The sequence below is a fragment of the Vanessa cardui genome, chromosome 4, assembly GCF_905220365.1.
Source record: "Vanessa cardui chromosome 4, ilVanCard2.1, whole genome shotgun sequence".
NCBI lineage: Eukaryota > Metazoa > Arthropoda > Insecta > Lepidoptera > Nymphalidae > Vanessa > Vanessa cardui.
Window position 1 is genome coordinate 11,679,551 of NC_061126.1, and position 19,204 is coordinate 11,698,754.

At 30.7% G+C, this 19,204-nt stretch overlaps 1 protein-coding gene across 1 annotated transcript in view; it reads left to right on the forward strand.

Annotated features, from left to right (window-relative positions):
* The first annotated feature begins 447 nt into the window (after window positions 1-447).
* LOC124544387 overlaps window positions 448-19,204 on the forward strand; it is a 69,625-nt gene continuing 50,868 nt past the window's right edge. The window contains exon 1 of the mRNA XM_047122915.1: window positions 448-667. Within this exon, the coding sequence (XP_046978871.1) occupies window positions 595-667 (73 nt within the window). The 5' untranslated portion in view covers window positions 448-594. The remainder of the gene's footprint in view (window positions 668-19,204) is intronic.

Consider the following 19,204-nt stretch of genomic DNA (forward strand, 5'->3'; position numbering starts at 1 on the left):
CGCATAGGTGACGTCGTTGATTCCTCCCACCTATTTTATGTTATAAACATATACATGGACGAACAATTAAAAAAATGTATATATACAGGATATATCTTGGAAAAGTATAACGTAATAACTAAAATATTTAATCGAAATGGTCAAAAAAAACTCTATACGGATCTCGAGATAACAGTTGATTTTAAATTCATATTAATTTAGAGATTTGTTGACAGAAATGAATCGTAAATAATTTATTGAAATTTCTTTGCAAATTTCATTGTGCGCTAATAGAAGGCAATCATTCACAATAGGCGACGCTTAAGCAATAATAAAAATAAAAATGAAAAGTCAACGTCTAATGGGATGAAAATCGACTGAGACGGACACGTGGTCTCGACACTCAGGGTAAATAGCTATGTCGTGATACAAAACATTTGATACCCTGCCCCCTCCGAGAACCTTCGCTTCGGTAGCTTCAGTCGAACGCCGGTCGCTGCCGTGAACGGATGTCTAAAACGCTGGCGAAGCGTGAATCAGTTACGACGAACTTTATGTTACGTCACGTTTGATAGTGAGGTTCTAGTGGCATGGTGGTTCAATGATTACGTTAAAATGGTGCGGCGTAAAGATAAACGCTTTACGCATCTGTGCGCGGTGTTCGTATGGCTGTTAACCTGTTTTAACGGTAAGTTAAGTTATAAGGGTCAAATTGGACTCGAAGGGGATGTGTTGTGGTCCGTTGATATCAACCGTTGCCTATTTCCTGTGAGGTATCATATATTGTTGTTCCCGTCTGTAATTGTAAACGGTCATTGTCTTTTTTATTTTTTTCAAGTAACAGGTAAAATAATAGTATTCTTATTTCAAACTTTGTTCTAGCAATTTGAATTGAATTAAAGAATAAAATTAATTACTTACTTTGTTTATACATTTTCATTCAAACGATTTATTGAATGAATCAATAATACGATATTTGAATATTTAATTAAATGAATGAATTAATAATAAATAAAGTTTTATATGAAATTCAAAAGATAATTTTATAATATGAAAAGATATCAACTTCAATTAAGTGATGGTGGCATTCTTAAAAAAGTTAAGTTCGAAGGTGCTCTACTTAATCACTTAACGATAGACTCTCAAATGATTGATCGCTGAACCAGTGATGATAAACTTTGTAAAATTATATTAAAAACTTTTTCATCTTTAGATATGATATCTTGGAAATAATTTGCTATTTATGATTGTATTTAAATGCCTGTAAATTATCTACAAATGTGATACTTTTATCCGAAAAAAAATAATTATAATATTTCAAGTGATAGATATAAAATTAAGTGAAATATTTTAAATAAAGGAAAGAAACTAAAAAAATATCTACAATATGTTTAAAATTTCATAATACGTAAATTTTTCAAGACTCAACGATCGTAATAAAATGAGATTAAGCTCCGGGATTACAGATAAAATGTCTTTTTAGACAAACTCTTACAAAGAACCGTCAAAAGGAAGGGCTTATGATCGATATGAAAAATGTAATCATTTTTTTCGTAACACCCTTTTCTTGCTAGTTTAACATTTGAGCATAAATATATAACAACCATAGCTTATATCGGTAAGCTATTTATGTAAAAACAAATATTATAAATATAATAAAAACAAAATTTAAATAGAAATAAATATAATTTTCAATTAAAGATAAAATCATCGTTTTATCAAGGGATTAAAGGCAATTATAGTCCTGTCGTTACTAATATTATAAATACAAAAGTTTGGATGGAAGTTTGATACTCAATCACGCCAGAAACGCTAAACGTTTTTGAATGAAATTTGGCACAGAGTTAAATTATAGTTTTATACGACACAAATGTAACGTTTAATCTGGAACCTACCGATTTGTCAGATGCAAAAAAAAACTGCGAGTGGTAACTGCGAATATATATACAAATCAATTAAAGCCCTTATTAAAACATTCTTATCGATATTGAAATAAAAACTACATTCATTATATTTGTAATATTATTCTTGATTCGTCCTTTTTTATATATCAAAGCAATGATCGTTCTACACAATACTAAAATTCTAAAGTTCTCGCCTTAATCAATCTCTTTAACTAGTGTTGAAAGTGAATACCTCAATAATCCAAGGGTAGGGGATAGGGTTGTTAGCGTAGATTACATTTAAATGTACCTCTAAAAATTAAATGTAACTGCCTTCTAGGAAACTATACCGAAGCATATATACCGAGATTAATAAGTCGAATTCTGATTTTATATCTATGCATTTTATTTTAGATAATCTTCAATATCTTTTATAATTTACCAATATGTTCTTGTATGATCTATTACAAAAGAGAGATTTTACTATACATTATTATAATATTAATTATGAAGGGTTCAAATTCGTAAGTGGTAATTTACGGTACATATATCATATAGTTTTCTTTCTTTCATAAATTGATCCCATGTGAAGCGGCGACGACTCGCTAATCTTAAACATAGGATAAAACATAGGATTTGGTGATTCATTTATTCATTCATGGATTCATTTACAATTATTCCTCGGAGTCAGAAAAATTATATAAAATAATATAATCTTAACCCATCTTGGTTTATTACCAAAAATTTTCCGAACATTTCATAATATTTTCATACGTTTTTGAGTTTCATAATGAAGAACTACAGATTGTATTGTATAATAAAGACTACATTTATTATGAGACGGAATTAATCGACAATACAACGTAAAAATAATTACTTACATAATTTTTCATTTTTTTAGGACTAAATTAATTTATAAGATATCTCTTGTTATTTGAAAAGGTATTAAAATTTAAACTTTAGAATATCTTAATATTTATAACAAACTAAAAGTCTAACACAAAGAAATATTTTCGAAGGTAAAATTTCGAATAATCTTATGAAACAGACGTTTCTAAAAGCACTTTATTTTTTACAAAGTCTCGACTATAATTATAGGTATGTTCTATATTACTTAAATTTCGTATCTTAAGAAACTCAGCTCGTATTAATGATTACATTAAGCTGGTAGACTAATTCTGGGTTCTCTTAGGGTGTAATGCTTACATTTTCTCAAGTACAAAGATGTTCGTATCTATCCCTTCTCAACTCTACAATATATAATCGCGAATGGATAATGAAGTGATAAAGTTGCGTATTAAGTCAGTTTGTAAATTCATTCTTTTCTGACATTCAACTCTTTAATGTACATTCATTCATTCATTCTTGGAACTTTCCACACGTATTTAATTTGGTTTTTGCATTGAATAATAAAATATAACATGTTGTTATTTTAATGTAAATTTTAATAGCAATATTGTACATATTTCATTTTAATCGTGATTTATCAAGTTGACTCCTATTTCTATAGAGATTTACCTGTATTTATTTTCTGTGTTTAATCTGTCTTCTATACAGGATAGTAAGTTATATAAGTTGAAACAATATTTTCACGTTTAAACGTTATTATTTACGTCATATAATACTTTCTACAGAAGTTTTAATTTATCTTACACGATTTCGTCGATTCCTTGAAACTTGGTATGAGGAAGTTTCGATTTCAGTAATTAGAAATCAGTTTATATATTATATACATGTGATATTCGTGAAGCAATCAGAACATTCGCGATTAAAAAGATAAGAAGTCATTATTTTTGAACAAATCAAAATGGACTTTATCATGACGACTCTAAGAAGCACTTTAGAATCATTCTTATTAAAGATAATTAAATGTAAATTTACCAACTCAGTAGTTACATTTAATCATCCATCCAATTGGAAAATAAATATTAATATTTTATTCATATATGCTTTTATAGGTAGCCTTGATATCTTCTTTGGATTGTAAATAGGTTAGTGTAGATAGTAATAATACTAAAAAGGTTTTTAGGTAAATGAAACCCTTTTTGAGTATCTAACTCTATCAAACTTTTGAAGTCTTTCTACTACTAACATAATGACAATGGACTGCCAAATATATACAAGATTCAGTTAAATTTTACATAAGTTGAAATTGTAATAAATATTGTCAAGCTTTTTGTAAAATGGTCTTATATCGGAATAGAATAGTATGATCACCTTTTAGTATTTAAAACAAAAATAACACTACCACATGAATAGACACAATTATATACACTTACTTGTATACTAATTGCAAGTTTAATTATAGTTAATTATTGCTTACTCTACAACCGTACAACTTGGATTCGTGAACATACACTTGATTTGAATTTGATAAAAAATAATAATATATAATTAATTTCATTAATATTAGTTCAATTATTGAAGAAATGAGTCAATAAAAAAATATTATTATTTCACGTGAACAATGATCGTTAAATCTGGACAAGTACATTAAGTTTTCTGTGTATCCATGGCGTTGATCATTTATGTCGCATTTAGAGGTGACATTAAAGCACCGTGACAATCACGAACCAAGACTAGATACGTGTAATAAGATCTTCTAAAAAAAAAAAAAATTTTACAAATGTAGGCCATTAAAGGGCTGTTAGTTTACCTCCATCAAATAAACTATACAATATACGTAAAAGAAAATTAATGTAAATTTATTTCCCAAAACTCATTAGATTTTCAACGTATAAATATCAAGTACATAGCGGAGCCTAAAACACAAGTTTGTGACAACAAGACAACAAACAGTACCGTATATGAACAATAGATAAAACGACCCTTATTATAAATTTCGCACTGTCTAAACTTTGTGAAGTTACATTATGTTTACGCTATCTGTAAATCATTTAGGTTATGTACTTAGCGACGGTTTATTTAATGTGTTTAATGTATAATAATTATGGTTTTATTTGCGGGTTCTGTGCTGATTCTGTACCAGGTACCGGGTGGTACAAAGGTAGAGCTTAGAGCTGGTAGATATAAAACTTTTTAAGATAAATGAGCCATCTGATTGGTAGTGGTCACTACTACTCATATACATTAGCACTGTAAGAAATACTGACTCGCTGCTACGCTACCAACCTTGAGAAATAAGAAGTTATGTCCCTTGTGCTTGGAATTACACTTACTTATTCATATTTCAAACTGAAACATAACGATACTAAGTAAGTAGTACTGTTTTAGAGTAAGAATAAAATATGAGAGGGTGCTATATCCAAATGGACTCGCACTTGCCTTATCGTTAAGTAAAAATGGTTAGAGGCGAAATAATGATAAATTATTAGGTCGTGAGAGGTAGTGTACATTCAGAGAAATGGAATTTATGAGGCTGGCAATGCGTTGGATGAGTATGGCATGTAGTGTTTCTTACAAACCCGAGGTATATAAAAAGTGCTAAGTGCCACAACGTCTTATATACTAAAATATATGATACACTAAAAATATTTTTAGAACTTTGTATTATTAAATGGAAATATTTTGAGAATGGTAATACTAAATAGAACTACTAGATAGATACGAATATATACCTAACACTTGTCGGTTTAAACTGGACCGTATTCGGGATCCGGAAACACGCCAAATACAAACACTCAAATCGTGACAAACCCATAATATTCAACATGGTTCGGGTACAACCCGCAACTGTGAAATCAATTGATATTTAGAAATTCAAGTGAGAATTCTTAAACGTATTTGTATTTATAATTTGTAGTTATAGTATTATATACTAGTAAAGAATAATATGCTCTTTATATTCCACTTTTTGAGAAGGCTTGAAATATTTTTCACTCTACTTCTCCTAAATGTGTTGGTGACACATGCGACTAAATTTCATCCTAACAAGTTTCCCCACGAAGACTTCCTTCACTACCAAGTACGATAAGAAGTCACAGGAAAACAAGACAAAGGTATATCGTGACTTGATAGTTAAAAAAAGAAATTATTCAAATGAACACTAATATATATGTATGTATGAATCTGTAACGTCTAAGAATAAGAGTAATAAAATAACCTCATCTCTATAAAGTATAAAGTTAGAGAAATTGTGACGTTGATTATGCCATTTTCAACCGACTTCCAAAAGGAGGAGGTTATCAATTCGTCTGTATTTTTTTTTTTTTTTTTTTTTTTTTTTTTTTTTTTTTTTTTTTTTTTTTTTTTTATGTTTGTTACCTCATAACTTTTCACTGGGTGGACCGATTTTGATAATTTTTTTTTTGTTTGAAAGGTAGTGCTTCCCGTGGGGTCCCATTTTTTTTAAATTTTTTTCCGATGATGGTATCCATATGAAAACGACATAAGTCTTAAATTTGCATTATGTATATGCGCGACAAATAGGTGAATAACTGAAAATCATGTTAACCAATTTTGATAATTCTTTTTTTATTATAAAATATATACTTCAAGGGTAATTTGGTGAAAGTTTGGTAAGGTTCTGAGCACAGGATCCATGACAAAGTAACGGAACGGAAGGGAACGGAACAATTCTGAGGAGCACGTTAGCGATACTCGGTCGAATCTTTTATTTATAGGTTATTTGGATATTTGAGTCACCTTCCGTAATTTGGTTATGTTTATGTAATTATCATAGTCGAATATAATAATCAACTAGCTACCCACCCCGGCTTCGCACGGGTGCAATACTGATACTAAATATACTACAGAATTTGTTTATATACGACATCACATCGCAAACTTCTAAAATTATCAGTGTTTCTTTACTATATTGTTCATGTTTTATATATACAAACCTTCCCCTTGAATCACACTATCTTTTAAAAAAAACCGCATCAAAATCCGTTGCGTAGATTTAAAGATATAGGGACAGAGAAAGCGACTTTGTTTTATACTATGTAGTGATGGAACTCCTATACGGCTCGCAGTTAGGGTGCGATATGGGGCAGAATTTCTTACTATCTTTAATCAAATTTTGTGTATGTGATGTGATGTCATATGATGTACGAAATATAGTTGGTCTTTTTCAAAGTTTTTTTGCTGAGTTCGATTACAGCTCTTTCGAGGGATCCTTGTAGTTTACGCCGCGTGACGTATTAAATCCGCATTTTCGAAAGTCTATTTTTGCTTTATTCGCAAGTTTCCTTTGAAATTGTCCTCGAAGTAGTTTCTGACTCATATAAACGGAACGTTTAATCTATCCATATTAAAAAAAATTAGTTAGTCAACATCAGCTTCACTTAAAATCAAAAAATAAATAAAATTTTAACAAAAAGAAAAACCGACTTCAAACAAAACACTATTTTAAAACAAATGAATATGCACGAAAAAGTAATAAAAATAATTGCGTATTCAACATATTTTTTAGAGTCTTCCTAAGTTAAATGAAATGAAAAATATTAGACTACTTAAAAGTCGATTAACGATTATATCATGTAGTTATAATTATTGTTATATTTGGAGTCGGTGTCAGCCAATAAAACCCTACAGTATATCTATCAAAAAACAATACGAGAATACTTTGACAAATATGTTTTTTTACAAATTACCTTTTACACAATAATATACTGGATCAATCAAGGGGCTCGTATCGCTTCTTTCTTTTGATTGTTGGGGCAAGGGCACCGTGGCTGACACCGGCTCCAAATATACCAATAACTATAACTACATGATATAATCGTTAATCGACTTTTAAGTAGTCTAATATTTTTCATTTCATTTAACTTAGGAAGACTCTAAAAAATATATTGAATACGCAATTCTTTTTATTACTTTTTCGTGCATATTCATTTGTTTTAAAATAGTGTTTTGTTTTGAAGTCGGTTTTTCTTTTTGTTAAAATTTTATTTATTTATTTTGATGACTGATCTCTTGTTGTGTGAATGTCTGTGTGTGCGTGTGTGTGTGTGCCGATCGTATATGTGTGTTTTATCCTTTTGAGCTATCTACTAATCTGGTATATAATATATAGAGTAAGGATGTAGAGAGGTTACAAGTGCGCACACACACTTGTGCACCATAATGTTTGTGTCGTTGGCTGATCTCTCTTGAGATTTGCTATCGTGAAATCGGTCAGGACTATCATAACTCTAGTCTATTAATTTGGGTTGATACTTAAACTCATTTTATTAATTAAATCTGTGGAAGTTAAATGTTAGACGAACAGCGGTTTGAAGACTCATATGTTATGTATTTTCAAAAATAATGTGCGTATACAAATTCATAGAACATATTCTAAGGAGTTATTTTGTCTCGCGTATCTTGAAGATCATTCTTGAGGATTAGAGTCGTTTATTATAGATAAATAAACATTATTATGAATCACCTCTAAGGCAGGACGTTAACATTTTAATATTCATTAGCAGCGGTGCTCATAGCCCGCCATCCGTGATACGCTACGATAAGTTGCAATGTGCCTTGCGCGCATAATTACACAAACTTCCGGCGTACGTTATTTTTTCCATTGGCCGAGCAACATCTGCTTGTCAATTTTTAATATTTAAATCGTCTTACCTTGTTACTGAAGTTACTGTCTATACTGACTTAGTGTCTACTGAGTTACTTATAAAATTTGTTTAGAGGGTGTTTAGTTAATGAACGATCTGTCTCATTTTGTCATTGTTGAATTTACATTTGAAAACAGAAGACAAAATATTTCTTGAGTAAGTACCCGGAATAACGTGTATAGATAAAGCTATAAAATATGAATACCATCTTATTAATTAATTGTAATTACGAATACCGAAAGATACGAATAGAGGTGAAATAAAAGAACAACATATGGGTGTAAAGTTATTTCGTGACCTTTAATCAGACTTTTATATTTGAGACTGACCAACCACGCAAGACATTTTATAGTGCACAAATATGTGCGCAAACGCAGGTGCTCTTTTATTCTCTTACTCTCATAACCAGACAGTTTCACTCGCACCACAGCAAATAAATCAGGCTTTACGTGCTTTCTGAAACACGGATGCATACACACCTCAAAATTCCAGACTTTGGGATAAAAAGCCCTCTGTCTTTTTATCGACTGAATGGATGTTTGAGCCAAGAATCTCGGAAGGTGTGGTGTTATATTTAGCTATTAAACCAACGAGGCATTGTTGTATGTTTTCACATATCGCTGGATCGATTGAGTTTGCAACTTTGCAGTTATCTTTGGCGCGTACATTAAAACTTCTGCCATAAAGAATCATATTGGCTTAACAAAAAAAATACGATTTATTATTGCAATGCTTTTTCTTGTTCGTGTTTTATGCGTTTCCACATTGTTCATTTTTGAATGAAACTTTGTATGCTGTTGGCACGCTTGTGAATGTTTCTGGAATAGTGTCATCAACGTACAACAGGTGGCATGTGACAAGTAATGGATACATTAAAAAAAAAACAGTTTTAACCCAATGTCAGCCTTTAACAGCGTCGAGCCTTAATTATTTTCTTACTTATATACTAGTACGATACAAAATTTAATAATATAAAGTTTAGATTTTATCTTTTCGTACTGTATTTACTGAAGATACATACTATAGACACGGTTTTATTTTTATTATTTTACAATTGATAAGACTCTGTTAATCTGTCTACAAATTAATCTAATTTAATTAAAAAGCGTGGAATTAACACTTGTTGACTTCCAGGCAGGATATGTTACATGCAAATATAATTGTATTTAACTAACATGACTGTTTTTTAAATGTTGAAAAAGAGTAACTGAGTTTCTTGCCGCTTCTTCTCGGTAGAATCTACTTTCCGAACCGGTGGTAGCTTCACTTAATATAAAAAATTTAAATAATAATAATAAATATGAGACAACATCACATACATTACTCTGATCCCAATGTAAGTAACTAAAGCACTTGTGTTATGGAAAATCACAAGTAACGACGGTACCACAAACACCCAGACCCAACAACATAGAAAACTAATGATAATCTACATTGAATCGGCCGGGAATCGAACCCGGGACCTCGGAGTGGCGTACCCATGAAAACCGGTGTATACACCACTCGACGAAATGACCTCCGTGGGTCGTTTAAATGACGATTCAAAAGTGTTTGTAAAAGCCTACTTAAATCAAATATATTTTTATTGATATTTTAAATCAAACATTTTTATATTTAATTTAATATATTAAAAAAAATAAGTCAATATACTCTGCAAAACAAAAAAAAATGTCAATAAAGTAACCTTAAGATCGTGTGTATTTGATAACGCGAACGTCAAGCCAGTTGTATTAACCCTATTTCAGTATAACTTCGAAAATAAAGCAATTGTAATTCTTTATTACTGCATAACAATTATTTCAAAAGAAATATAAAACGTCATTGTCGGCTGAACGAATTCAGTGTAATTATCGTTGTGTAATTATTGTTAATAACATTTTGATACTTGGCCTTGTTCAATCATAATCACCATACTAAATATATGATTATAATGTAAACATAAGAAAAAGGCTTTGAGTGTTCCGCCGATGGCCTAGTCTTTGTTTGATAAGAGATTAGGAGCTAATTCCTCTATGCCCATTCAATGTGGAATGGTCTAAACACAAGTGACAAATTCTGATGTCCTTACGATCTTTTCCATCAACATAAAGCAAAGTAATGTTGTTTCGGGTTTTCAATCCACAATCTTTGAGTAAGATTTAAGTGTGTCACTGTGTCATTTCGACTCTTTAATACTGTACAAGAATGACCATTTAAATTGTTACGTGAATATTTTTTCCTACAAACTATAAAATTGAACTACCCGTGTAAGCACTATTCTAATTGAATTCTCGTATTTATGAAGAAACTAAAACAAATACAGATAAAAATAAATATATTATTTATGACTGTCAAACTTCTTATGATTTATTTAAAAACGTCTGAACGAAGTTTTAATGGGTTCGCGCTGAGATGTCGCTCTTTGATCGACACAGTTTGTAAGTAGAAAAAAGCTTGCGGTTAAGTTATAAATACTGGTCACTGTGTATAAAAACGGCGTAAAAATATAAGTGGAAGAACACTTGCACTTATATTTGATATGTGATGAAAAATGTCGTGAGGAAACCTGCATGCGTTGGATGAAATTGCTGTATGCTTTTGTATACCATTGGAGCAATTTATTGGAATATTTTTAAAAACTTTTCTTTATATTTATAAAAATACGAATTTGTCACCTTGAAAATCTTTATAGTATATTATATAAGCGAAATACCACTCAATGATTAATCACGACATCTCAGAAACTACAACACCTGCACACTTGACATTTGGTAGGTAGGTTTATTATAGTGTTAAAATATCCGTTAATACGGATTTTACGAAACCCTAAGGGGGCAAAACGGTGAGTCGAAGTTTGTGTTTTCTAAATTTCGAGTGGGTAAAGCCGTAGGTTTAGCTTGTACACATATATTTATATAAAGCTTAATTTTAAAATCAAATAACATTATTTCTGAAAATCTCTTGTTTATAATTAATTTAATTAAATTTCTGAGTACCTTCTGAAATGTAAATTATACACGTACTTCCTTTTGAATTCTTAATAGAGAAGGAAGAGTATTAAATATGCTTTAGATCCTTAGAAATATCTAAAAGCGTATTAGATTTTAAACAATTGCCGTACTTAATTATATTTAATATTTTTGATTATTTTTCCAATTTTATAACGAAACATGAAGAAGTACTAGATTTGCAAAATAAAAGCAATACGGTAAAGGAAATGACTTTGTGTCTGTGCGACAAAATGCAAAGAAAGTAAGTTACGTTGCGTGACGGTCTCGGTTTTGATTTTCTTTTGTCTAAATAGCAATAATGCCTAGTTTAACTTCCATTCTACCATGTACTTACGACATTTCATGTACGACTTAAGTCTGTCTCATATAATCCGCACGTTATGAGAATGCGATGGAACTTTGTCACAGTCTATCGCAAAAGACAGCTCTTAAACTATTGAGCGTTACCACTTGATTATTATTTATTATAGATGGTTTAACTGCAAGACTAATTTGTCGTATATTGTTATTTCATTTTTCGAACAAAAATCCAAACTGAAAAATTAGTATAAACGTTTCACGAACATCGACACAAGTTTGCCGACGCTACCGCAAAGGACTGCTCGTGGATAGTTCAAGAAGGTCGCATCCTATTCTGATCGCGTGATTATATATTATGGGTATTCATTGTCAAGCTGTCAATTTTCGTCTGTTTGTATTATGAAAATATAAATTATGATTGGCGTAATCTCTAAATATTAATATTTTGAGCTATTTATTGCCAAAGAGCAACGTGGGCGACTGTGATAGTGGTGAATATTATTAGTATTAAGGAGGAGTATACAGTAACGACCGATCTACACTGTCACACCAATGTCAGACTGCTTCAATACCTCGTTTTCTCTTCTTAACACTTCTTAACACTTAGATGTTGGATAAACACGTGAACCGGAACGAACTACATATATCCTTATACAAATATGTCAATTAAAATTTATGCTCTATGGCAATCATAATTGAACTGAATTTACAATAACAACCATTATAAAAACTTGAGAAACAAAAACTGCCGAGTTTCTTTCGTCAGTTCTTAGATCCGAGGTGCTTATTCCTGAATCGGTCGTAACCTGAACATCAAAAGTCGACAATCGATAAGCAAGTTTTACGCTTATATATTGAATAGCGACTTAAGAAAAGCATTATATTCACCTATTAGTAATAATAATTGGCAATATCTAAAACTTTGTCTAACTTAACCATTCGAATATGCAACTGTAATAATGTAACTCACCACTGGGGACTTCTGTCTGTAGTTAATTTATGAACATGCCCCTAGAGACAGATTCGCAATTAATCTGTATTGGAATACGTGTAAAATTACTCAGTTGACATATTCATAATATTCATGTCAGTGATGCGAGCTGGTTGGATTAAATTAGTAATATGTCATTAATACGTTGTGATGTGCATTTTGTAGAAGACTATAATTAACGGTTACGCAATGATATGTTTTCAATATTATTATTATTATTTTTGGAGTTTATTTATTTGATATAATGATGGGTGATGTATGTTATAGATAGAGCTAAAAAGGTGTAACAGTATTTTTTTATTCAATTAGTAATGTAACAAATTTTTTTTTATTCAAATAGTAAAACTAAGTACTCTACATACATCTGAACTTATTATTGCCACTTTATCAAGTTTGAAAAAACGTTTTAGACTTTTTGTCGCGTTGTTGATATTTTTTGCTAGTAACAGCCTGTAAATTTCCCACTGCTGGGATAAGGCCTCCTCTTCCAATTTATACGCTGTTCCAATGCGGGTTGGTGGAATGCACATGTGGCAGAATTTCGATGATATTAGACACATGCAGGTTTTCTTAAGATGTTTCCCTTCACCGCCGAGCAGGAGATGAATTATAAACACAAATTAAGCATATATGTATAGTGATGCTTGCCTGGGTTTTAGTCCGCATCGGTTAAGATGCACGCGTTCTAACCACTGGGTCACCTTAGCTCTTTTTTGCTAAATTGAACTTAAATTCGCTCTGTATAATTAGGAAATCTATCAGATTATTATTTATTATACAAAATTTACGTGAACTTTATGTTTTTTATATTGAGAGGTAAAATGTGTATTTTTGTTAATATCAGGTATGGAATTTAATGTCGAACGGACAGGATGTTATTTTCTTTTGCTTTAAAACAAAGAAAAAAAGCCTAATTAAATTGCGCGTCCTCTGATATTAAAAGAAACATTATATATTTAAACAATAGCTATTTCAGTTCCCTCTGTTATTTCTAAAATCTGCCCGTTAAATATATTTTCGTAGCGATATTTTCCTTATTTAAATTTTAATTGAAAAGGAAAATTTAATGGAAAAAATAATTATCATGACCCTCTCTCATTTCTTTACTATTATTTTAAATATCATTGATTACGTTATGACATATCGATTTTTAACCAACTTCAAAAAAAGGAGAAGGTTATCAATTCGTCGGAATCTTTTTTTTTATGTATGTTCCCCGATTTCTCGAAGACGCGTGGACCGATTTTAAAAATACTTTTTTAAAGAAATCGAGGGGAACCCTCATATTTTATAGGCACATGTACCGTGTTTTACATGTTTTCTGAAGTTATATTGGCATTTGCTTCTGGCAATCATAACATTATACTGCTGAGCTGATGACGGAACGTGTAACTCCTCAGTTACACTTTCCTACATAGGAAATAGTTCTTTCAACATTAATATATGGATTTATACTTCTCTTCGTAGCTTTTATGAAGAGAAGTACAGGTTCACTAAACATTTATTTTGTTATGTTATTGTTTGGTATACTCGGACGATTTTGAGTGAAAAACAAAATGTAGAAATATTTAATTTCGGCCGATTTCAATAATACGTGTTGAAATCAAATTATTTTATTACTTTTTTAGTGATCACTTTGAAGTCGGTGTTATTTAAAAAAAAAAAAAAATTTATAATTTGTCAATAACTAGCAACCCACTACGATTTCTCACGCAAGTAAATTATATGATATTTAAAATAACCAGTATAAAAAAAATTGATTAATTACTTCCGGAAATTATCTTATAACTGCAATCGAAAAAGAAAGTACCTATTTTATATTAGTATAGATTATTAAATTTATTTTAAATTAATTAATTCGTTTTAAATTATTTTGTAAGCATTTAATGCTGGTAATCTTTTAAAATAGAACTTTGGTTTCTTTGACGCAAACTAATATATATAATATACTTTATTTGTGAATGCATGAGCCACACTAAATCAGAACTTATTTTATTTAAAAAATTGAACAGAGGGTCGCAGTCATGCCAAATATCTTTAATGTATCCACACGTTTGATTGCACTGCCCAAACATTCTGCTAGAAACTGATTTTAGAATATGCCGAAAGCCATGTTCAGTAAATGCTACCCACTAAATACTCTACATCGTGAGGAAACTTCCAGAATCTTATCTTGAAATATATGTAACCCAACAACCATCATTGCATGGAAATTGTGGTATAAGCTTAAATCTTCTCGAAACGAAAGGAAGAAATTACCTTAAACCAATACTGATTGATACTTTTATTAAATATTCTTGCGTCACAAGCAGTACTTTATGTTTGTCATAATAACTTCATTAAATAGAAAGTAATATAATAATACAATATTTAAATAAACCACTTATGTATTAATGAACAAGAAGTACTATAATACTTGTACATCTGGACACCCAAGGAATTGACTTATTAAGGATTAAAACCACTCAAGACTAACAACAAGAAAGTTCGACTAACATACTTACCCAAGAACTTTAATGAAAATATAGTGGAACGGCTCACATAGCGTTCCACATATTTCCACGAACAACTTAAAAACAAGTTACGCGTTATCAGCGACGTGTCCCGACGGTCAACACTTAGGGATGTTCCGACATCGAAAGTGAATACTCTCAAACTTATTTTGAAAATACAAGTAAAAAAAGATTACGATCTAATATAAAATGAACAGCTCTTTGCTTTACGGTATAAAGGCTTTTTGTTGGAAAGGATTCAGAGCTTAAGCTGTAACTCTGCGAGTTGGCTGATATGTCTTCGATTTCTCCCAATACTTGTATGTTTCGTCACGATTTTTCCTTCACTAAGGATCAATCGGCGAATTTCAAAGACAACATCAATGTTTGCAGAACATTAAAAAAATTCTTATAAATAACCAAATAGTTTTTATTGGTTAATAGTAAATCATTTTTGTTTTATAAAAATCTATAAATAATAAAAGAAATGAAATAATTTATTTTCATTTATTTAAAGTAAAATTTTCATATTATTAGCACGGTACCTTCTTATAGTATCACTATATCATTATTAAAGGTTTTATTTGAATAATAGGCAACAATATATAACCCTAAGATTATTTTTTGTTAATAAAAATGAAAAACGAGCCTAAGACCCTATCGAGCTTTTGTTGAATGAGAGCTTACGGACAAATTCTAAGTACCTCAGGGATTTTCCAATAAACGAACGGATTAGTTATATCTTCAATAAAATCAATACTTCTATGTTACAATCCCTTCGGATAGTGTAGTTGAAGTTATGAACCCATCTCGAGTACCCAATTTAATAGCCAATTCTAACTTGAACCTCATGAAAGATAAGTAAACATCAAAGATTAATGTTAACAGTTATCTATTGATAATTAACTGATTTAGTAATAAAAATAATTAAACTTTTTATTTCAGGACTAGCCCATATAGTGTTTAAAACATTTTTTTAACTTTATAATTTTTTGAAATACAATACAATAGTAAATAATTACATTCTTTTAGATAATAATATTTATTAGTAATCATTTTTAAATTTAATTTAATTTCAATAACAATATATATTAACTTTTAATCAAGCAGTTATTTAATTTTAAACAAAAAACCATAAATAAAAATATAAAAATATTCAAATATTTCTAAAAGATTTAACAAACCGTCTTATTGCCTCCGCTTCTAAACGAGAGACTTCATTTTCGCCCAGAATATCGGAATTGTGATTCAACGAGGAAATGCTGCTAGCGTTATTGCCACCATTCGAAGCGTTCATGATTTATAAACTATTTTAAATTTAGATCCCGTATCTCTTTAAATGAGCGTTTTGTCATACGTAAATTGTATTACTGTAACTAAATTGTTTGTTCCTTTTATTAAGTACCAACTTTTTAACGACATGAATTTATATATATAGCTCATTAAAAAAATTCACACAAAATGTATTGTTTACTTTATCTGACATTTCATGCCATAGCGTATATACAATGCTAGTAGTCGCTTAACGATTCGCTCGGGTTTTAGGGTATTGGTTGTCATGATAAAAAATAGGCTATGTCCTTTCATGGAGTTCAAGTTTTCGTCATATCAAATTTAATCAAATTCGGTTCAGCAGTTAGATCGTGAGTGAGTGAAGAGTGTCAGAAAGACAGACACACATACATTTATAATACTCAAATTATAAAAAAATGGCCTATGAACTATATCATTTAAAAGTTCTTAACATCTCATCTGTAAATTCAATCAATTAACTAATTCAAGATTCCTGATCGACCTAACACTAATGTTCGCATCACTCCCAAAGTATCAAGAAGCTTACGCAGTACTTACAAACTTGTGTTACACATAAGAGCCCCTTGGCATGAGAGTATAATTGAGTAGACTCACTTGAACTGAAGAGTGTTAAATGGCTACGGAGGTGAGGCCGAGTATCTTGTCCCTTCTTTAGACGTATAACATTCTCCTGGGAATAATATTTGTATTAAACTTTATAAATTTCGTCAGAAAGTTTAAATTAAACGTCTGCGTTTGTGCTGTACTGGAGCGCTCTGGTGTTTTGTTTAAAGGAGTAGAGTTGTATCTTTCCAGGAATAATTTATATCAGCAGATTTTTTTGTATATATTCAGAAAGTTACTTGATTCATTATTCTAGAAAGTCACATCCGAAAATGAAATGACAATTTCAGTTGATATGCCGTCTCTTTTATATATGGAGTTACTCGCGCCCACTTTCGTAAAATACTAAATTAATTAGGTGTTCTTAAATAAAAATACCTTTTTTAGTATTGATGTGGCTTTGGCAACCCCGTCTGTGTAACTACTCACTTATCGTAAATTCTATCATCAAAATGTTTGTATTTTTGTGTACCGGATTAAAGGGAGAGTGAGCCAGTGTAACTACAGACACAAATGACATAACTACTTAGTTCCCACGGTTGCAAGGAAATGCAAGTAATTAGTATGGCGCCAATATCTACTGGTGGTGGGCACTTACCATCACTAATACCCATTTCCCTTTATATTGTCTCCTGTTTATTTCACAAAAAAAAAACAAAGTAATTCTGCAATGTTTTTTAATGAAGCATACATTTCGAAAATGAACCTGATCTATTTTCAGACTTTTCAGCAGATATTATAAGCTTTATTTAACAAGCTACGGCAAAAGGTACACCTGAAAGTAAACTCGAAATCGAGAGTACTTAAATAAACAACGCCTTTGCAACCTGCCTGGAATGAAAATGCATCAACAAAATTTGTTTGTTTTTAAAATTTACTTGATGTTTAAATACAAATTTTAGTATAACCTTCGCTATATTTTATTCCTCTCATTTAATATTTCATATAAAGTTAAATTTTATATACATATATTATATTTATAAAGTAAAGTAAAATAACAGCCTGTAAATTTCCCACTGCTGAGATAAGACCTCCTCTTCCATTAAGGAGAGGGTTTGGAACATATTCCACCACGCTGTTCCAATGCGGGTTGGTGGAATGCACATGTGGCAGAATATCGATGAAATTAGGCACATGTTGGTTTCCTTCACCGCCGAGCACAAGATGAATTACAAACACAAATTAAGCACATATATAGTGTTGCTTGCCTGGGTTTGAACCCGCAATCATCGGTTAAAAGGCACGCGTTCTAACCACTGGGCCATCTCAGCTCATTACATTTATGTACATTGCTTAGTCAATATATTTTGTGTTAGCCCAAATTAGAAACTGAACTTTAGGATATGTTTTATGGATGCGACTATTTAAGCGTTATGAAAGAGTTATAATTGACTTTATTTGAGGTTATGTTCATATTAATAAAGATTAGTCTGGATTAACGTACGAAAAGACACGATTTTAAACAAACGACAAATAATTGCGCAAATTTTTGTACGTACATTAAGAATAAAATTTGACGCCATCGAAATGTGTTCGAAATTCAAACACTTATAGACGTGTTACCGTCCATTGCTTTGAAATATAATGCTTCCAAGAGGACGATTTTCTATCGTATATATATACTGTATAATATAATAATATTAGTAAAGACAAACTTAGTATTATAAGTTTTCGACTTAGCAAAGTATACAATGTTACCCAGGTTACGGTAATCGTTTCTGTAATACCATCCTGCTCATAACTTTGAACTTAGCAATTAATACATTTAGCGTTTATGCAGAGGAAATATTAATACTGTTTATAAATAATTTATCTCTTTTAGGGTTCCGTACCCAAATGTTTCTTAAGATTTTTTTCATCTGACCGTCTATCTCTTCATTTCTAACCAGGTAGTAACTTATGAACGGTGATAGCTACAGTAGCTTTTTTACGGTACGGAACCCTTCGTGCGCGAGTCCTACTCGCACTTGGCCGGTATTATGTTATTAAATATAAAATTGTTATGAATTGTGAATGAAATGAAAGATAATTTCTCATCAGTTCATTTGTAATGTGGTTCAGTTTTAATAAAATCATATTTAATACTGTAATTTATGTAAAATAGGTATTATATCACTGCATACTTTATTTTCAAAGTTTT